We start from the raw sequence: 16,281 nt of genomic DNA on the forward strand, positions 1-16,281 counted from the left end.
TACAACGCGAGATATAACGTGATCAGAAGAAGCCACAAAAACGCCACTGTTTATTTTTTATTTGAGCCATTTACGTATCATTTGAATGAACCATTTGCATTATTTTATTTACAAATATTCACATTTTCTACTCTGATAAATGTCTAATCATGACCGTTTAGAAAAGTTAAATATTATTACTTGGTCCCGCCCATCACGCCCGTCGAGTCTTCCAGAAGTTGCCGGCAGATCGTGCGGCTTCAAGCTCCGTTACACTCCACAGTTTCATCCTCAAAACTCATTATTAATTCTCTGATAGGTTAATTCTACACCCCAATTCCTTCGCCAAGATGTCATCTTTAGGCACGCTTGCCTTCGATGAATATGGGAGGCCTTTCATTATCATTAAAGACCAGGATAAGAAGACACGGCTATCGGGCATTGACGCATTGAAGGTACAATGGGCTAGCTAGCACCCACGCTGACTGGCACATCACGGACTTAACGTGCTTTATCGTGCTAATGAGATCTTCTTGGTCTTTTTTAGTTATTGCTGAGATGCTTTTACTGGTTTTAAACCCACATCATGAAATATTGTAATGACAATAACGCGGTAGAATTTGTAATTTGTTAAAGAGTAGCTTATTAGTTAGCCACTAAGCTAACACGAGGCCCATGTGCTGTTTTTCTGTGTAGGGCTGTGGCCGTAGTATTTATGACTGCGATCGATTTCTAAATTTCTTATTACATTGTTATTAATAAACATTGCTAAACATACGAATAACAATAAACTGTTTGGTGTTTGCAGTCTCATATTATGGCAGCGAAAGCAGTTGCGTCGACTCTCAGGACTTCATTGGGACCTAATGGTATGTATAAAACAAATGTTAAACGTCTTTGGAACAAAAGATTTGTTTTTCGGGAAGCTAATGTATGATTTTTGTTGACTAGGGTTGGACAAGATGATGGTTGATCAAGATGGAGAAGTGACAGTTACCAATGATGGAGCCACGATTCTTAGCATGATGGATGTGGATCATCAGGTTGCTAAACTTATGGTTGAGCTGTCCAAGTCCCAAGATGATGAGATTGGTGATGGCACCACTGGAGTTGTTGGTAGGTGACAAATTTTTTTTATGTGAGCAATCTGATTGGATTGGCAAATGTTGATGAATTCCAGGAGATTGTTTATGTTGACAGGCCTCAAAGTGAGGGCTTTTGACCAGTCTTTTCTGCCAAATTCATGCCAAAAACTAAAAAGAAATGTTCCTAGCCTAGTGCCATTTTAGTTCGCAATTGGTGATTTAGCGAGTAGGCAAATCTCTTGCAGTATTTCAATGTCGCACACAATTTTTTTTCTTACCAGTCTTGGCTGGTGCTCTGCTTGAGCAAGCTGAACAGCTCCTGGACCGCGGAATCCATCCCATCAGGGTCTCTGATGGTTATGACCAGGCCGCACGTATCGCACTAAATGAACTCGACAGAATTGGAGAAACCTTCCCCTGTGATCCTAACAATACAGAACCCCTCATTCAGCCCGCCATGACAACACTGGGATCTAAAGTGTGAGTCTCCTACCCGTATTTGTTTTATGACCTGTCATTTTGTACTCAGACAGTCAATTAAGTTAGCCTTTTTAAAATTTACATTTCAGCATTAACCGGTGCCATCGGCAAATGGCAGAGATTGCTGTCAATGCCATTCTCACTGTGGCTGACATGGAGAGGAAAGATGTTGATTTTGAGCTTATCAAGATGGAGGGTAAGGTGGGTGGCAAGTTGGAGGACACACAGCTCATTAAGGGTGTCATCGTTGACAAGGAGTTCAGTCACCCTCAAATGCCAAAGGTATGAATGTCACATTATGATAAGTAGTTTGACAGCTGGACCATAATGGTGGTTAATTCTGACTTTGTCCTTGCTATGCAGGAGCTAAAAGATGTTAAAATTGCGATCCTCACCTGCCCATTTGAGCCCCCTAAGCCTAAAACAAAGCATAAGTTGGATGTCACCTCTGTTGAGGACTACAAAGCTCTCCAGAAATACGAAAAAGAGAAATTTGAGGAAATGATCCAGCAGGTTTGTTACCCCGAAAGACACGTTTTGGTTTTCAACAGGATTATGGACAAATGTTAAAAAGTCATTGTCGTTTTAGGTCAAAAGCAACGGCGCAAACTTAGCCATCTGTCAATGGGGCTTTGATGACGAAGCTAACCATCTTCTGCTGCAGAGCAAGTTGCCTGCAGTCCGTTGGGTTGGCGGGCCGGAGATTGAAGTAAGTGACAAAGTTTCATTTTTTTAAATCATCCTCAGAAAATTTTACTTACATGCCTCATTTTATTAATGCCTCTGACTGATGGTTGAAAATGGCTAATTGGTGCTCATGCCAGTGAATAGTGTCCATATGCTCTCAGCTTTGATTAAAGTGGCCTTAAAATTGCCTTGGAATCTAATTTCTCCAAATCATAAAAAGACACCCTCTACAAACCAACCATATAATTGGTAATAAGGAAAACAATGGTGTTTTCATGACTTTTGTCAGTTTCGTTACTCAGTTGCTGTATAAAAAAATATTTGTATGCTTTATAGTTAATTGCCATCGCCACTGGAGGCCGCATTGTACCAAGGTTTTCTGAGCTGACCCCAGAGAAGCTGGGTACTGCTGGCTTGGTGAAAGAGCTCTCCTTTGGTACCACGAAGGATCACATGCTGGTGATCCAGGACTGCAAAAACACCAGGGCTGTCACCATTTTCGTCCGTGGTGGAAACAAAATGGTAAAGCACTTGTAATTCAAGGTGACAGTTTGCTTGTAGGATTTGACATTTGTTTCATCCATACCCCCCATCTGCATTTTTTAGATCATTGATGAAGCCAAGCGAGCCCTTCATGATGCCCTTTGCGTCATTCGTAACCTGGTCAGAGACAACCGTGTCGTCTATGGAGGCGGGGCTTCAGAAATTGCTTGTGCTCTAGCAGTCAACCAGGCAGCTGACAAGGTAAATGGTTTGTCACACGGGGAATAGATTTTGCCTCTGTTGCAATTTTTAAATTTGTAATGCACTTCTAATCCTGACCATTTGTCTTACCTTCAAGTGCCCATCATTGGAGCAGTATGCAATGAGGTCCTTTGCAGATGCTTTGGAGGTGATCCCAATGGCATTGGCTGAGAACAGTGGTCTAAACCCCATCCAGACCATGACCGAGGTCAGAGCCAAACAAGTTAGAGACAAAAACCCATGCCTGGGCATTGACTGCCTGCACAACAACACCAACGGTGAGCAACCACATTGAGTTGTGCCTTCATTTTATTCAACGTGTCTTTTTGTCATATAAATGTTACTTATTTTGGTCTTTCTACTTTAATCTAGACATGAAACAGCAGCATGTGATCGAGACCCTCATTGGCAAAAAACAGCAGATCCTACTGGCAACAGAAGTCGTTAAAATGATCCTCAAGATCGACGACATCAGAAGTCCAGGAGAGTGCGAAGACTGAAGGCAACCAGAGTATGTGATCTAGAATGCTGTAACATGCCAGAGCAGTTCTACAGATTGGAGGCACTTCCTTAAACACGACTGGTTACTTCTATTTATCGTTTGATACAACTCGTGCATCTTGTTGTAGTATTAAAGTTGCCATTAAAATGTTGCTCTGTAAAAGAAAAAACAAGTGCATTTTGGTCTTTTTATTTTCAAGACATTTTGCATATAGTGTGAGAAATGTGGGTTTTTAATGTTATTTTATACAATATAGGTGATCTTCATGGCAGTGTTTTTTTTAAATGTATTTATATGTATTTGTTCAGCCCATTGATCATACAAGTTCTAGCTTCCTTAATTCTCGGCTCGTCTTTGGGAATGTTGTCCTCTCTCTTGCGGTGGGCTGAATCACAATTCTGCAAAGGAAAGACCTTCCCCTGGTAATCCACAGTGGCCTGGGCAAATCATTAATAAATTTGATGTCCTTACTCTAAGACATTCTTCTTACTGAATAAAAAATGCCCATGTATGTCTCATCATCCCAGAGAGATAACCACACCCTCTCCTCGCTGACTGAGACTACAGGCAACAACAAGTGCACACTTAGTAGTTATTCCATCAATTTAAAAAAAAATCATTAGCTGCCATAGATCATGACAGTCATCCAATCTAGTATTTAGCCTCTGAAAGGCTGACAAATTATGACTACCAGACGATGTCAGCTGGGATAGGCTCTAGCACCCCGTGACCCTGATAAGGATAATCGGTTCTTAAAGGGAAGGATGTTTACAAAATATCCAATTTCCATAAGGAAATTTTGCACCAATACACTAGATGACGGTAGAGTATCACAAGAGCAGCTACGCTTTGCGCATGCGTGACTAGGCTTCAGTCAGCCATTTGTTTCTTGTGTTTTAACTGTCATTACAACCTTACAGAGGATGCCGTCTTTCTCGTGTTAAAGAGGTGGGGAAGACGCCACGAAATCTATTGAACATACTTAGATCGTCCGAATTGGACACGGCGACGAAAACGCTGGGAGTCTCTGCCTGCTGGGAAACCATTTTTTATCATTGCCAATGCATTTTGACCCAAAAGGTTAACGTTGTACTCGTCTCGCTAGCTTCTCTTGGCTAGCTTAGCATTTTGGTCTTTCGTTAATGGGTTCGCTGCACGAACTACGACTGAAGCAAACAGCGACAAGATCTCAGTGAACATTATGGACACGACTGATGAAGGTAAACTGAACTGTCTTGTCTTGATTCACGTTATTTGGCATTAAGTGATCGTAAGCGCATCATGAGTACAACAAGCCTATGAGTTGGCCCGCTAGTGCTTAACCGGCTACCGACGTAATGTAGAAGTGTACAGCTAATTTAGGACGGTTCTCGATTGTCATGTGTCAGATCGAATTTAGAAAAAAACAAGCTCCAAAAATATTGTACAGAAAGTTAGAGATGTCATCAGCCGCCCATAACAACATCACGTACAGTCAGGAGTCACTGAATTAGGTACACCATATACATTATGCAATTACAGCATGACGGTACACACCCCAACTCAGTACTAATAAATTTAGCAATATGTTTCATATTATGGTTTTTATTTGCGTCATTTAAAGATTCAAAATGAATATAACTGTGAATCAAAGTAGTAATTGTATCATGCCAACTTGTGATGTGGGTGTATTTTAGAATGTGCAGCAATATATAATGTGTGATGAGTAGATGATTTAGAATGTTCTCATGCCCTAAATAATGTACAATATTTTCTGGAGGGTGCTGGATCCTATCCCAGCTGCCTTCAGGCCAGAGGCGGGGGACACCATTAATTGACAATTCACGCTCACATTCATACCTATGGGTAATTTAGAGTGTCCAATCAGCCTACCATGCATGTGTTTGCAATGTGGAAGGAAACCGGAGCACCTGCAGAAAACCCATGCAAGCCCGGGGAGTACGTGCAAACTCTACACAGGTGGTCCGACCTGGATTTGAACCCAGGTCTACCACTGTGAGGGCGACGCGCTAACTACTCAGCTGTCGGACAAATCATTTTGCAGTTAGTAAATGATACAACAGTCCTAATTGGCAGCTATACAACTTCAACACATTTATAAATGTTCATCTATAACCAGTGAACTTTTACTAGATCAGGCCAAAGGGTGCATTTTTTGTTGTTGTGGTCCCTGGGAGCAGGTAAAGATATTGTTTGTACTAAAACCCTCAAAATCATTTTTAAACTTTGTATTTCTAATGTTGAAAATAACTAACCTGTCTTGGTTTTGTCTTGTTCTCTCTTTGTGTGATTTCTGCACTCTCAGCGGATATTTGTCGCGTCTGCCGCTCCGAGGGGACCCCTGACAAACCCCTGTACCACCCTTGTGTTTGCACTGGTAGCATTAAGTTCATTCACCAGGAATGGTAGGTGGCTGTAATTTATATTATTAAAAACTAATTTTAACCCCTTGGAAAATCTTGGCAGAAAATACCCATTTAACTGATAGAAAAGTGCTTACAATGGCCAAAATGTGAATATTTTTGTATTTATCTTGCTATGGTTCAAGAGAAAATTATGTTATTATTAAAATAATCATATTTTATCATAACCTTCCTGTTTGAGGTAATATCATTTATTTTAGCGTCATTAGTCAAGATTTGTGTTTCCCTTTGATGTCATAACCCATTAGGTAATGTTCAGATTGGATTGGATTGGATAACTTTAGCTTTATGTTCAGATTACTACACAACAGAAAAGTAAATTCCAACAGGATTTTTTGTAAGCAACTTTGAATTTTGTTATGTAAGAATAACTGGACAGCTCAGAGAAAACACTTGAATATTGTTGTTATTATTTTTGAGGATCAGAAACAACATGACTTGCGAATCATCAGAAAACAGGTTTTTCTTTCATCAAACCATTCAACGTTGATGTTGTAAAGGAATAGTAGTTAAAAATTGCTGTCGTCCCGACACCATTGACATTTTCTGGAAAGTAATACACTTGAAATATAGCTGACACTCTACAGTTAAAACATATTATCAGTCTTTGTACATTAAGATGAAAACTGCACTAATGTCCCTATATTTATGGATCATTCTCTTTTGACATGAGGTGTGGAACTGTCAATGTGAAAGTAAAACTAACCTAGGCATTATGTTGTATTCCCATTGTGTTCTGTTCATCACCAGTAAAAACATTGGGAAGGCAGGAGCATTTCCCGTGTATAGTGGAAAAGAGTAGTCTAGATGTTTCTGGGCAGTTGTTTAAATCAACATTCATGCATATATGGCCTTAAGGTCACCCCACTGGAAATACTAACAGTAGAACCACTTTTTTTTGCTTAGGTTTTTCATTTAAAATGAAAGTAAACCTGGCCAAAATTTACTGTCATATTTCATGTGGTCTTTTTACATTTGAGTCCATTGTTGTTAAAGGCACCAAATGACATGCAAAGAAAATAAGTTATTGAAATAGTAGTCCTAGTAGTTTCAGATGTTCACTTTCAATTGTACTCCTTTGCAGCTTGGTCCAGTGGCTGAAACACAGCAGGAAAGAGTATTGTGAATTATGCAAGCACAGATTTGCATTCACACCAAGTAAGTCCTATTAAGCACATGCCCATTGATGTATGAAAGACCCTCATGTTTGTCACAGACATAGAATTACCTTGCTATATATATGTTTGTTTATTTATTTTAATCGTATAACTTTAAAAAATGCCTTACCCGGTAATCTGTTTTTGTACATTTTGTCTCAAATTTGTGGGAATTATTTGGGACATTGCCTTAAATAGCTTTTAAAACAATTTTACAGAATCTTTTTGCCCAATAGTCAATTTGTTTTTTAATTGAACTCTCAAGAATGTCTTTGAAACAAGAATACCGTTGATAACTTATGTATTTCTTCGAATATACAGTATAATCATTCTATGCCTGCTCTAGTTTACTCCCCAGACATGCCATCACGCCTGCCCATCCAGGATATTTGCGCTGGACTACTTACAAGCGTGGGCACAGCCATTCGCTACTGGTTCCATTACACATTGGTGGCTTTTGCTTGGCTTGGAGTCGTTCCTCTTACAGCATGTGAGTGGGCCAAGAGTTTTTCCTCTCTCGCCTTGTGCTCTATGACCTTTCCAAACATATAAACTACCACCTTTTACCACCTGTTTCAGGTCGCATTTACAAGTGTCTTTTTACTGGCTCTGTGAGCTCCCTTCTGACACTGCCGCTGGACATGCTCTCAACGTAAGGAATGATCAAAATTAAAGCATTTTTGCAGCAGAATCCACACTTGCAGTCACACCAGATACAAATAGAGGGCTCAAATTTTCTTTTTAAATCATGCAGTGGGATGTTTAATTGTTTTTATTTTATGTTTTGCCTTTCCGCAGAGAGAACTTGCTGGCTGACTGTCTACAAGGCTGCTTTGTGGTCACCTGTACCCTTTGCGCATTTATTAGCCTGGTGTGGCTCAGAGAACAGATAGTCCATGGTGGCGCTCCCCAGTGGTTAGAACAGCACCAGCCTCCACCACCAAATGCAGCTGGACCAGCCAATGAGGTACATTTCTTTTAATTTGATTGATTTAATTATTTAGAACCACATGCTAAATTAATTCACGTTTTTTAGCAGCAACATCTTCACTATTTTGAATGAGGGCTTCAAAAATGATTAATTTGAAAGACCCACTGATTAATTAGGGAAACAATTTTAGGTTTTTTAATCCAAAATTGATTGTTTTTTCTCTACCGGATGAAAATTTTAACTATAAGATTCCCTTTGTTTGTTTGTTTTTCAAATAAGAAAAACATGGTACGTAAAGGGACAGACAATGTCATTATCATGTGCATCCCAGCAGAAAGAATGGTGGGTGATCAGGTAACCAAAATTACAAGAAATTTCCTTTTTATGATGTGGAAAATTAGAGAGGAATTTAAATAAAAGTCAATATTTCCCAGAACGTTGCCATTATAATTTTTGGACAATTGAATGAGAGTATGCCATATTGCTTGTCTTTTCTCGTAGCACCATTAATAGTTGTAATATGAAACTGGACTCGAGTCTATCAATATTTGTGTATGTGCGTGGGTATAACGGATGTCGCAAAATGGCTTTGCTCGTAAGGGATTTAATTGTTTGTTTAAGGTTTATGTTTCAATATGATTTTCTCCATTGTCTGACATATAAAAAAATGCATACAGAAATATTTTGAGCCACATCTTTCACAAATATGATTGTTTTATTAAAAATAAATCTAATATTCACTTGAAATAAAATCCAAAAGAATCAGGCATGACTGCAATGTTTACCTAATTTAATAATGCCTTTACAAACAATATGGCGAGTTCTGTGCAAGAGTAACGACATTCAAAACAACATAACAGGCACACTTTGGAGGGAAAATGATGTGCTAAAGGACTAATGATATCAGTTTCACATTTGGATTACACTATACTTGTAAAATTAATTACTGTATTCATTCAGGCACAAGCAGCTGACCAAGGACCCGCAGATGAACCCCCTGCTCATCAACCAGCCCCTGCTGAGCCACCAGCCCAGAATCAGGCAGAGCCAGAGCCCCCTGATCCACCAGAGCAGGGTGAGGACCCTGAGCTGGAAGAAGAGGAGGGAGTGGCTGCTGAAGACGCTGATCCAAACAATGGAGCACAAGGTGAGAGTAAATGTTTATTTCGGACCCTTTGTATAAATGTTTTTCCGGGAAAATGTGGTCGAATTAATCTCATTACTTAATATTCTCTGATACGATAATAAATATTAAAATATATGGTGCAGATGACATGAACTGGAATGCTTTGGAGTGGGACAGAGCCGCTGAAGAACTTACCTGGGAAAGGGTAATTGAATCATGTTAAATTTTACAACCCTGCATTATCAAATACTTAAATTCGGTTTATTTGTAGATGCTTGGCTTGGATGGCTCACTGGTCTTTCTGGTATGTTGCATCTATATTTCCTAATTTATTTACTCCAAATATTTGTTCTATACAGACTACTGTGTAATGATGGATAAAAGAACTATATGCTCCCGCACTCTATCATTATGGGACATATTTGTTGGAGATATGCTTTCAATTACAAAGTTGCACAAATGTTGAGAAACAATGTGGTACACACTCCTGTTTCATGGCTGCTGTGTTTGTCGTGTAGGAGCACGTATTTTGGGTGGTGTCTCTCAACACTCTCTTCATCCTGGTGTTTGGTAAGTCCTTGTGTCAATATCACCATAGACTATGGCATAGAGTGTCTTTAATTGTTTTATCAGAATCACACAGTTGCAAGATTCATGTAATTCAGGTCTTATTAGCTGACAAATAATATCACTACTACTTGAAGTTTGTACTATAATTAGTCAAAATGAGAATATATTGGTGGGAAATGGCACTCCTGTCCATAAACCTTCTGTTTTCTATTAACTTTATACGCAGCAGATATCTTTCTTCAATTAAGGCTGATTAAAATTGTGGATAGAATAGTTCCTTGGATTTTAATTTACATTATGTAAATCCCAGAGAATTTCCATATGTTCTAATCAGCATTTCTCTTCTCTGACAGCATTTTGCCCCTACCATATTGGACACTTCTCTGTTGTGGGTCTTGGCTTTGAGGAATATGTAAGACATTGATTTTCATGAACCAAATTTTTACCCTTATTTTCTTACGTGATCAAAGTTGTGCTTACGTTTTTGACTATATGCCCTAGGTTCAAGCTTCTCATTTCGAAGGGTTGATTACAACCATTGTTGGCTATGTTCTGCTGGCCATGACACTTATATTGTGCCATGTATCCTTTCACTCCGCATCCCCAATGGGTATTAAATGATTTTTTTAAATGAGTTTGTAGTGTTTATCCTTAACATGGATGTCTCAGGGATTGGCTGCTCTGGTCCGGTTTCAGCGCTCCAGACGTCTCCTAGGAGTTTGTTACATTGTTGTCAAGGTATTGTTATCCGCATACCTTTCTCACCAGCGAATCAATATCTTGGTATACTGCCATTTAGGATGCTGCACAGAATTTTCAACTAATGCATGTTTGTTGTTGTTCACATAATGGCAAGATTTGCCTCATTTTGATACAATTTTTTCGTTGTTTCCTTATAATTTTGACACTGACAATTAATTATAGGTCTCTCTCCTGGTTGTTGTGGAGATTGGTGTTTTTCCCCTCATATGTGGTTGGTGGCTCGACATCTGCTCCCTGGTAAGAATCTCTCTTTTTGTACAAAACAGCCAAATCCAGGGGTGGGCAAATCGGGTTAGTAACTGTTGCATTTTGGATCAGCCACTACTTTTTATTGACTTGCTGATCAGATGTTGAATTTAAACATTGCACATATTTACATGTACCATAACCTGATTACACAAGGCCATGACATGTTTGAAAAAAATTCCCTAATGCGCTAATTTTGTTTTAAAGCTTATATATCACCATGTGATACCACTCTCGAGATAACACCTTTCATGAATGAAATTCACGGGAGAAAAAATGCCTTAAAATAAAAGGAGGAAAGTCTGACTTAAGCAACCAACCTTTTTTCATGAAACCAAATATTTGAAATTAACAATATCCAACAATTCCCATCAGTTTTCAAATTATATCAAGTATATAACACAAGTGACTGGAAAATATAATAATAATCTCAGTTTATTCACAACTTTACCTTTTGGCAGGTGGATATGTAGGTTATTAACCCATCATTCTGTAAAAAAATATTGAAGTGTTCACTCTTTTTATAATGTAACTTTATCCTCTTGGATCATTTCTTTCCACTTAACTTTTATACTCTCACAGAATATTAATGAAACATGTCAAACTGTTTGAGAATCACACAAATCTGGACTTTGATTTATTGAACTACTCCAAATCTTTAATTGCAGGAGATGTTCGATGCCTCCCTGAAAGATCGAGAGATGAGTTTCAAATCAGCACCTGGCACCACCATGTTCTTGCATTGGCTCGTTGGGATGGTCTATGTCTTTTACTTTGCTTCATTCATTCTACTTTTAAGAGAGGTGATCTTGTTTGCACATATTCTTCATTTTGGCCACTGAATGAATAGCATTTCACTTTTATTCTTTTCTTTATGGGTCAGGTACTGCGACCTGGGGTGCTGTGGTTTTTGAGAAACCTCAACGACCCAGATTTTAATCCAGTGCAGGAGATGATACACCTTCCCATCTACAGACACCTACGGCGGTTTATTCTGTCCGTGGTGGTGTTTGGTTCCATTGTGTTATTAATGCTCTGGCTCCCTATCAGGTTGATAAAACTACTGATGCCTGCCTTCCTACCATACAATGTCATGCTCTACAGGTAACAAGTGGAATGACACATTATTTTTTTACATTTTGAAAAAAATACGTTACCTAATTGTGCCAGAGCACAATTATTGTGCTTGTTTGAAACTGAAATTAGAATGTTGAACTATGACGACCGTATTTTTGGGATTGTGAATTGCTCAACCTATTCAAAGTTCAAAACTGAATGTTTCATCACAACATGCTCCTTTGTTTATTGCTAACCACACTAGTATGAAAATCGTGCTTTCATATTGAATAGGAGGCTCGAAATGAAATTTTTGTCCTTATGTTTAACAACGTATCAGAGAGATAACATTATTTACATTATCAACTTGCACAAAGTAGCTGCAAAAATTTGGACAGTCGTAAATTGACTATGGAGCTGAGTTAAGGAAAAAACTGAGCTCTGAGCAGAAAATGTACATTCAAATCCTTTATAGGGGAGATGCACAATAAGCTGAAAGCTAATGCACAAAACCGCGATTAAAATACTGTCTGTATGGTATAAAAGTTGAAAATTGCTTCACCAAGTGCCTTGTTCAGTTAAGTGCTGTAATATTGCAAGCTGATGGAAAATTATGTTGCGTGCTCAAAGCTCCGAGGAAATTTTTGCAACTATTCAATTCTTCAGAACAGCTCTTTTGTTGCTCAAGTCATAATAGTGCAGCTAAATTGTGTCTATAGGTAATGCACAACTTACAGAGAGACTTATTTTTCTTATTTCTTCATGGTGCTTTCTTTAGACTGAGCGTCTTATAATATAAAAAATATGGTAATCATTTGGCTTTCTCTCTCCACCTCCATGTGTTGTTGAAATGGCCTATTTTAAATCTCTCTCCTTCAGTGATGCCCCAGTCAGCGAACTGTCTTTGGAGCTATTATTACTTCAGGTTGTGCTGCCAGCTTTATTGGAACAAGGACATACCCGGCAGTGGCTCAAAGGCTTAGTTAGGGCCTGGACAGTCAGTGCTGGATATTTATTGTAAGACCCAAAACCGGTATTGTGCTTCAATGCAATCGGCACCTTTTAAATCTCGATACCATTTGTTTATCTGTGCCACCACAGAGATCTCCACTCCTACCTCCTAGGGGAGCAAGAAGACATTGATGCCAACCAACCCGTGAACAACAACAACAATCCACCCCCGGGACACCATAACAACAATAATAACCCGCCACCAGCTGTTGGCGAAGGACTACATGCAGCCCACCAAGCCATTTTACAACAGGGTGGGCCTGTGGGCTTCCAGCCATACCACAGACCTCTGCGCTTCCCATTCAGAGTAAGATGATCCCGCATTTTTTTTAAAGTTTTCGTCCATGCTGCTTTGCAGTAGTTTCCCTATAATTAAGACGAAAGTTTTACAAGGACCATATGTGAAATTTAACTTTAACTCCAGTTTTGGATGGGACGAAGAAAACTCCCTTGTGATTTTCCTTACAAATCGCCAGGGTGGAAGTTTTTGTCAAGCATTTTAGTTGGTTTCATTACATGCAGTATGTCTATACTTGAGGAATTGAAAATTCTATACTTTGTTTCTTTCCTCTAGATTGTGTTGCTGATAGCGTTCATGTGCATCACTTTGCTGGTGGCCAGTCTTGTGTGCCTGACACTACCAGGTGAGAACTATAGCAAAGCTAACATTTTTTCCTATACATTTCTCTACATAAATTCACCATAATTGACACTTGTTTATTTATAGTTGCATTATGCTTGTGGAGATCATATTTGAGCTCAAATAGTGTTTCACTGTTGCATTAGCCAACTTGCAGGACCATCTTGAATATGAAATTATTCTAAAATACCCTTTTCTTTTCTTTTTGGTCAGTGTTCACCGGGCGTTGGCTGATGTCCTTCTGGACTGGAAGCTCAAAAATTCATGAGCTGTACACAGCAGCGTGCGGTCTATATGTATGCTGGTTGTCCATACGGGGAGTGACTGTCTTGCTAGCGTGGATGCCCCAGGGACGTACAGTCATTGCGCACAAAGTTCAGGAGTGGACTTTTATGGTGGGTGTCTCAGAAAGGAGCTTCTTATATAACCAAAAATGTCATCTTTATGTTGGGAAAAACATTTCTTCCTGGGCATGGATGGAATATGAGTATTCATGCGTGTTAGTCTAGAATGTTTTTTTTTTCCATCTGAATTCCATTTATTTACATAAAAACTAGCTTGAAGTAAAGAGTAAATTTTAGTCTTGATGTTAATTAACCTGCTTGTTTGACTGATGAGGAGAAATCTCAACATTGCATAATAGCCACTGCTCTTGCTTCATCAATGTTTAAATGTCCTGTTTTTATAGATCCTTAAAACCTTGGTTGTTGCTCTTCTGGTTGCTGGAGTTATCCCACTGTTGTTGGGTCTGCTGTTTGAGCTGGTTATTGTAGCACCACTCAGGGTACCTTTGGATCAAACGCCCCTCTTCTACCCCTGGCAGGTAATTTTACACAATGGCATAATAAAATATATCATCTTTTTTATTTTTGGAGCAAGTGTAGAAGTGAAAACATTAATCTATATAAGAGCAAACCTTATCTTTGTGTGACAATAATACACAACACTTCTTGACTTTTGTCTTCAGGATTGGGCTCTTGGAGTGCTTCATGCCAAAATAATTGCAGCTATTACACTAATGGGTCCTCAGTGGTGGCTGAAGACTGTTATTGAACAGGTAAAAAAAATGTTGTCTCTCTTATTGTAAAACTGTGTTGTATTTCAACAACAAAACACCCACTGAGCAATCCTAAAATCATAAATTCCATTTATGATACCAATTCCAGTGGCTCTACTTTTAAAATTTTAGTGTCCTTGAATAATTTCACACCCTATATATATATAGCTACCTGTGTATGGTCTATTTTGGTGACACGCACTCCCGGAGTATATATAAAATAGATGTGCCAAATCTATTTAGCACATTGAAATTGTATATCACTGTACTATAGACATTTTCATCCATTTTTTATATTTTTTTTGCTCCTTAGGTGTATGCAAATGGTATTCGCAACATCGATCTTCATTTTATCATCCGTAAACTGGCTGCACCAGTCATCTCAGTCCTGCTGCTGTCCCTCTGTGTGCCCTACGTGATTGCGGCTGGAGTCGTGCCTACTGTTGGTGAGTGTCTAAACGTTTCTATAAGTACATGGTTTGGCAATTTAAGAGAGTTTATCCATAATAGATTTTTTTTTTTATTTTATAAATTGTTTTTTCTTATATGGTGTCATCATAGGTTAAACTAATGCGATTACTTTCTCCAATAGGAGTGACCCCAGAGATGGAAATTCTGATGCAGAGGAGAATCTACCCCTTCCTCTTGATGGTGGTGTCACTCATCGGCATATTGTCTTTCCAAATTCGACAGTTCAAACGCCTTTATGAGCACATCAAGAATGACAAGTAAGGGTGTTTTTAGTGTTGTAAAGTGGCATGCTTTAAAATTGTAATGTGTTTGAAGTTGGCATCAGAATGATAAGTTGAATAAAATATTTTCTTTGTGTGCAGGTACTTGGTTGGCCAAAGACTGGTCAACTACGAAAGAAAAGGAAAAACAAGTTCAGTCCCCCCCTCCAACCCTATAATAGAATAGATTTTCACCCATTTTCTGTGTACATGACACACACACACCCTCCCCTTTTGATTTGATCAGTCACTGGACTGTAATCCTTTTAGAATCGCCATTGGATCTTGGTGGATCTCATGGATGTAATTCAGTGCCCTGAGTTCCTTTTAATGCCCATTACAGTTGGGAAGGGAAACATGTATTATAATCATGGGACAGCAAAAGTAATCTCCTCTATCAGAGCGAGAAGGTTTTGATTTGACTTTTTGTCTATTGTTCTCGCCTTGCTTTGTAAACTGCTGCCTGATAATTGTACATGTGTAAATATTTTGAATGCAGATTTTGTCTTAAAAAAAGGCTCGGATTAATGCGAAAACCATTGTACATCTTTAAAGTGTATGTATAATTTATTAAATCAAACCAGCAATTTGTTGTTGTTTTTATGATGGAGATTTTATGTGTGTAATGCACCTAGAAATGGCAATGAATTGCGTCTCAATTGCGGAAAGCAACGTTTTCACATTATATTGACTTTATTAAATTATACTTATCTACAAAACACCACAATACAGCATAGTTTTTCATACCATTGCACAGAGCATTTATTTGGTTGTGATTCCTGTAATATTACATATCAATTCTTATTCTAAATATTTGCTAATCAAACGATATAATTTTATTTATAACAACAAATTTGATTAAATGTTTGGAAAGTAGGTGACGTCTCAAGGGAGAAGCCAAAAGAGTAGTCATAGTGATGATGGTGATAGTACTATGTACTTATTGTAAGATACCCATTTGTACAAACTGTAATTAACTAATTTGGGTCATATTTGGAAAGTTGTTGACCATAGGAGAAGCCAAAATGTAGTAATAGTAGTAGTTGTAGTAATAGTTTTATTAGTAGTAATAGTAGTAGTAATAGTTGTAGTAG

General features: G+C 38.5%; 2 protein-coding genes across 2 annotated transcripts; both read left to right on the forward strand.

The window, feature by feature from the left end:
* The first annotated feature begins 74 nt into the window (after positions 1-74).
* cct5 (chaperonin containing TCP1, subunit 5 (epsilon)) lies at positions 75-3,654 on the forward strand. The gene is made up of 11 exons (XM_077736375.1): positions 75-434; positions 788-848; positions 931-1,095; positions 1,346-1,544; positions 1,634-1,826; positions 1,908-2,057; positions 2,134-2,253; positions 2,568-2,753; positions 2,838-2,975; positions 3,073-3,253; positions 3,348-3,654. The coding sequence occupies exons 1-11, from the start codon at positions 330-332 to the stop codon at positions 3,473-3,475; spliced, it is 1,626 nt and encodes a 541-aa protein (XP_077592501.1). The 5' UTR covers positions 75-329; the 3' UTR covers positions 3,476-3,654.
* A 682-nt stretch (positions 3,655-4,336) lies between these two features.
* Positions 4,337-15,776, forward strand: marchf6 (membrane-associated ring finger (C3HC4) 6). The gene is made up of 25 exons (XM_077736262.1): positions 4,337-4,697; positions 5,783-5,882; positions 6,985-7,058; positions 7,404-7,547; positions 7,637-7,709; positions 7,856-8,024; positions 8,949-9,135; positions 9,258-9,319; positions 9,386-9,418; positions 9,633-9,684; positions 10,038-10,096; positions 10,186-10,266; positions 10,354-10,422; positions 10,609-10,683; positions 11,361-11,495; positions 11,576-11,796; positions 12,628-12,765; positions 12,850-13,066; positions 13,334-13,403; positions 13,613-13,794; positions 14,088-14,222; positions 14,367-14,456; positions 14,770-14,902; positions 15,049-15,184; positions 15,290-15,776. The coding sequence occupies exons 1-25, from the start codon at positions 4,679-4,681 to the stop codon at positions 15,372-15,374; spliced, it is 2,739 nt and encodes a 912-aa protein (XP_077592388.1). The 5' UTR covers positions 4,337-4,678; the 3' UTR covers positions 15,375-15,776.
* Positions 15,777-16,281: the final 505 nt, after the last annotated feature.

This window comes from Stigmatopora nigra, chromosome 16, assembly GCF_051989575.1.
Source record: "Stigmatopora nigra isolate UIUO_SnigA chromosome 16, RoL_Snig_1.1, whole genome shotgun sequence".
In the NCBI taxonomy this organism is placed as follows: Eukaryota; Metazoa; Chordata; class Actinopteri; order Syngnathiformes; family Syngnathidae; genus Stigmatopora; species Stigmatopora nigra.

Coding starts and splice junctions, on each gene's coding strand:
- cct5 (XM_077736375.1), top strand. CDS start 330: ATGTCATCTTTAGGCACGCTTGCCTTCGATGAATATGGGAGGCCTTTC. Junction 849..930: donor GACTTCATTGGGACCTAATG/GTATGTATAAAA, acceptor TTTGTTGACTAG/GGTTGGACAAGATGATGGTT. Junction 3,254..3,347: donor CCTGCACAACAACACCAACG/GTGAGCAACCAC, acceptor ACTTTAATCTAG/ACATGAAACAGCAGCATGTG.
- marchf6 (XM_077736262.1), top strand. Junction 12,766..12,849: donor GTCAGTGCTGGATATTTATT/GTAAGACCCAAA, acceptor GTGCCACCACAG/AGATCTCCACTCCTACCTCC. Junction 14,457..14,769: donor TGAAGACTGTTATTGAACAG/GTAAAAAAAATG, acceptor TTTGCTCCTTAG/GTGTATGCAAATGGTATTCG.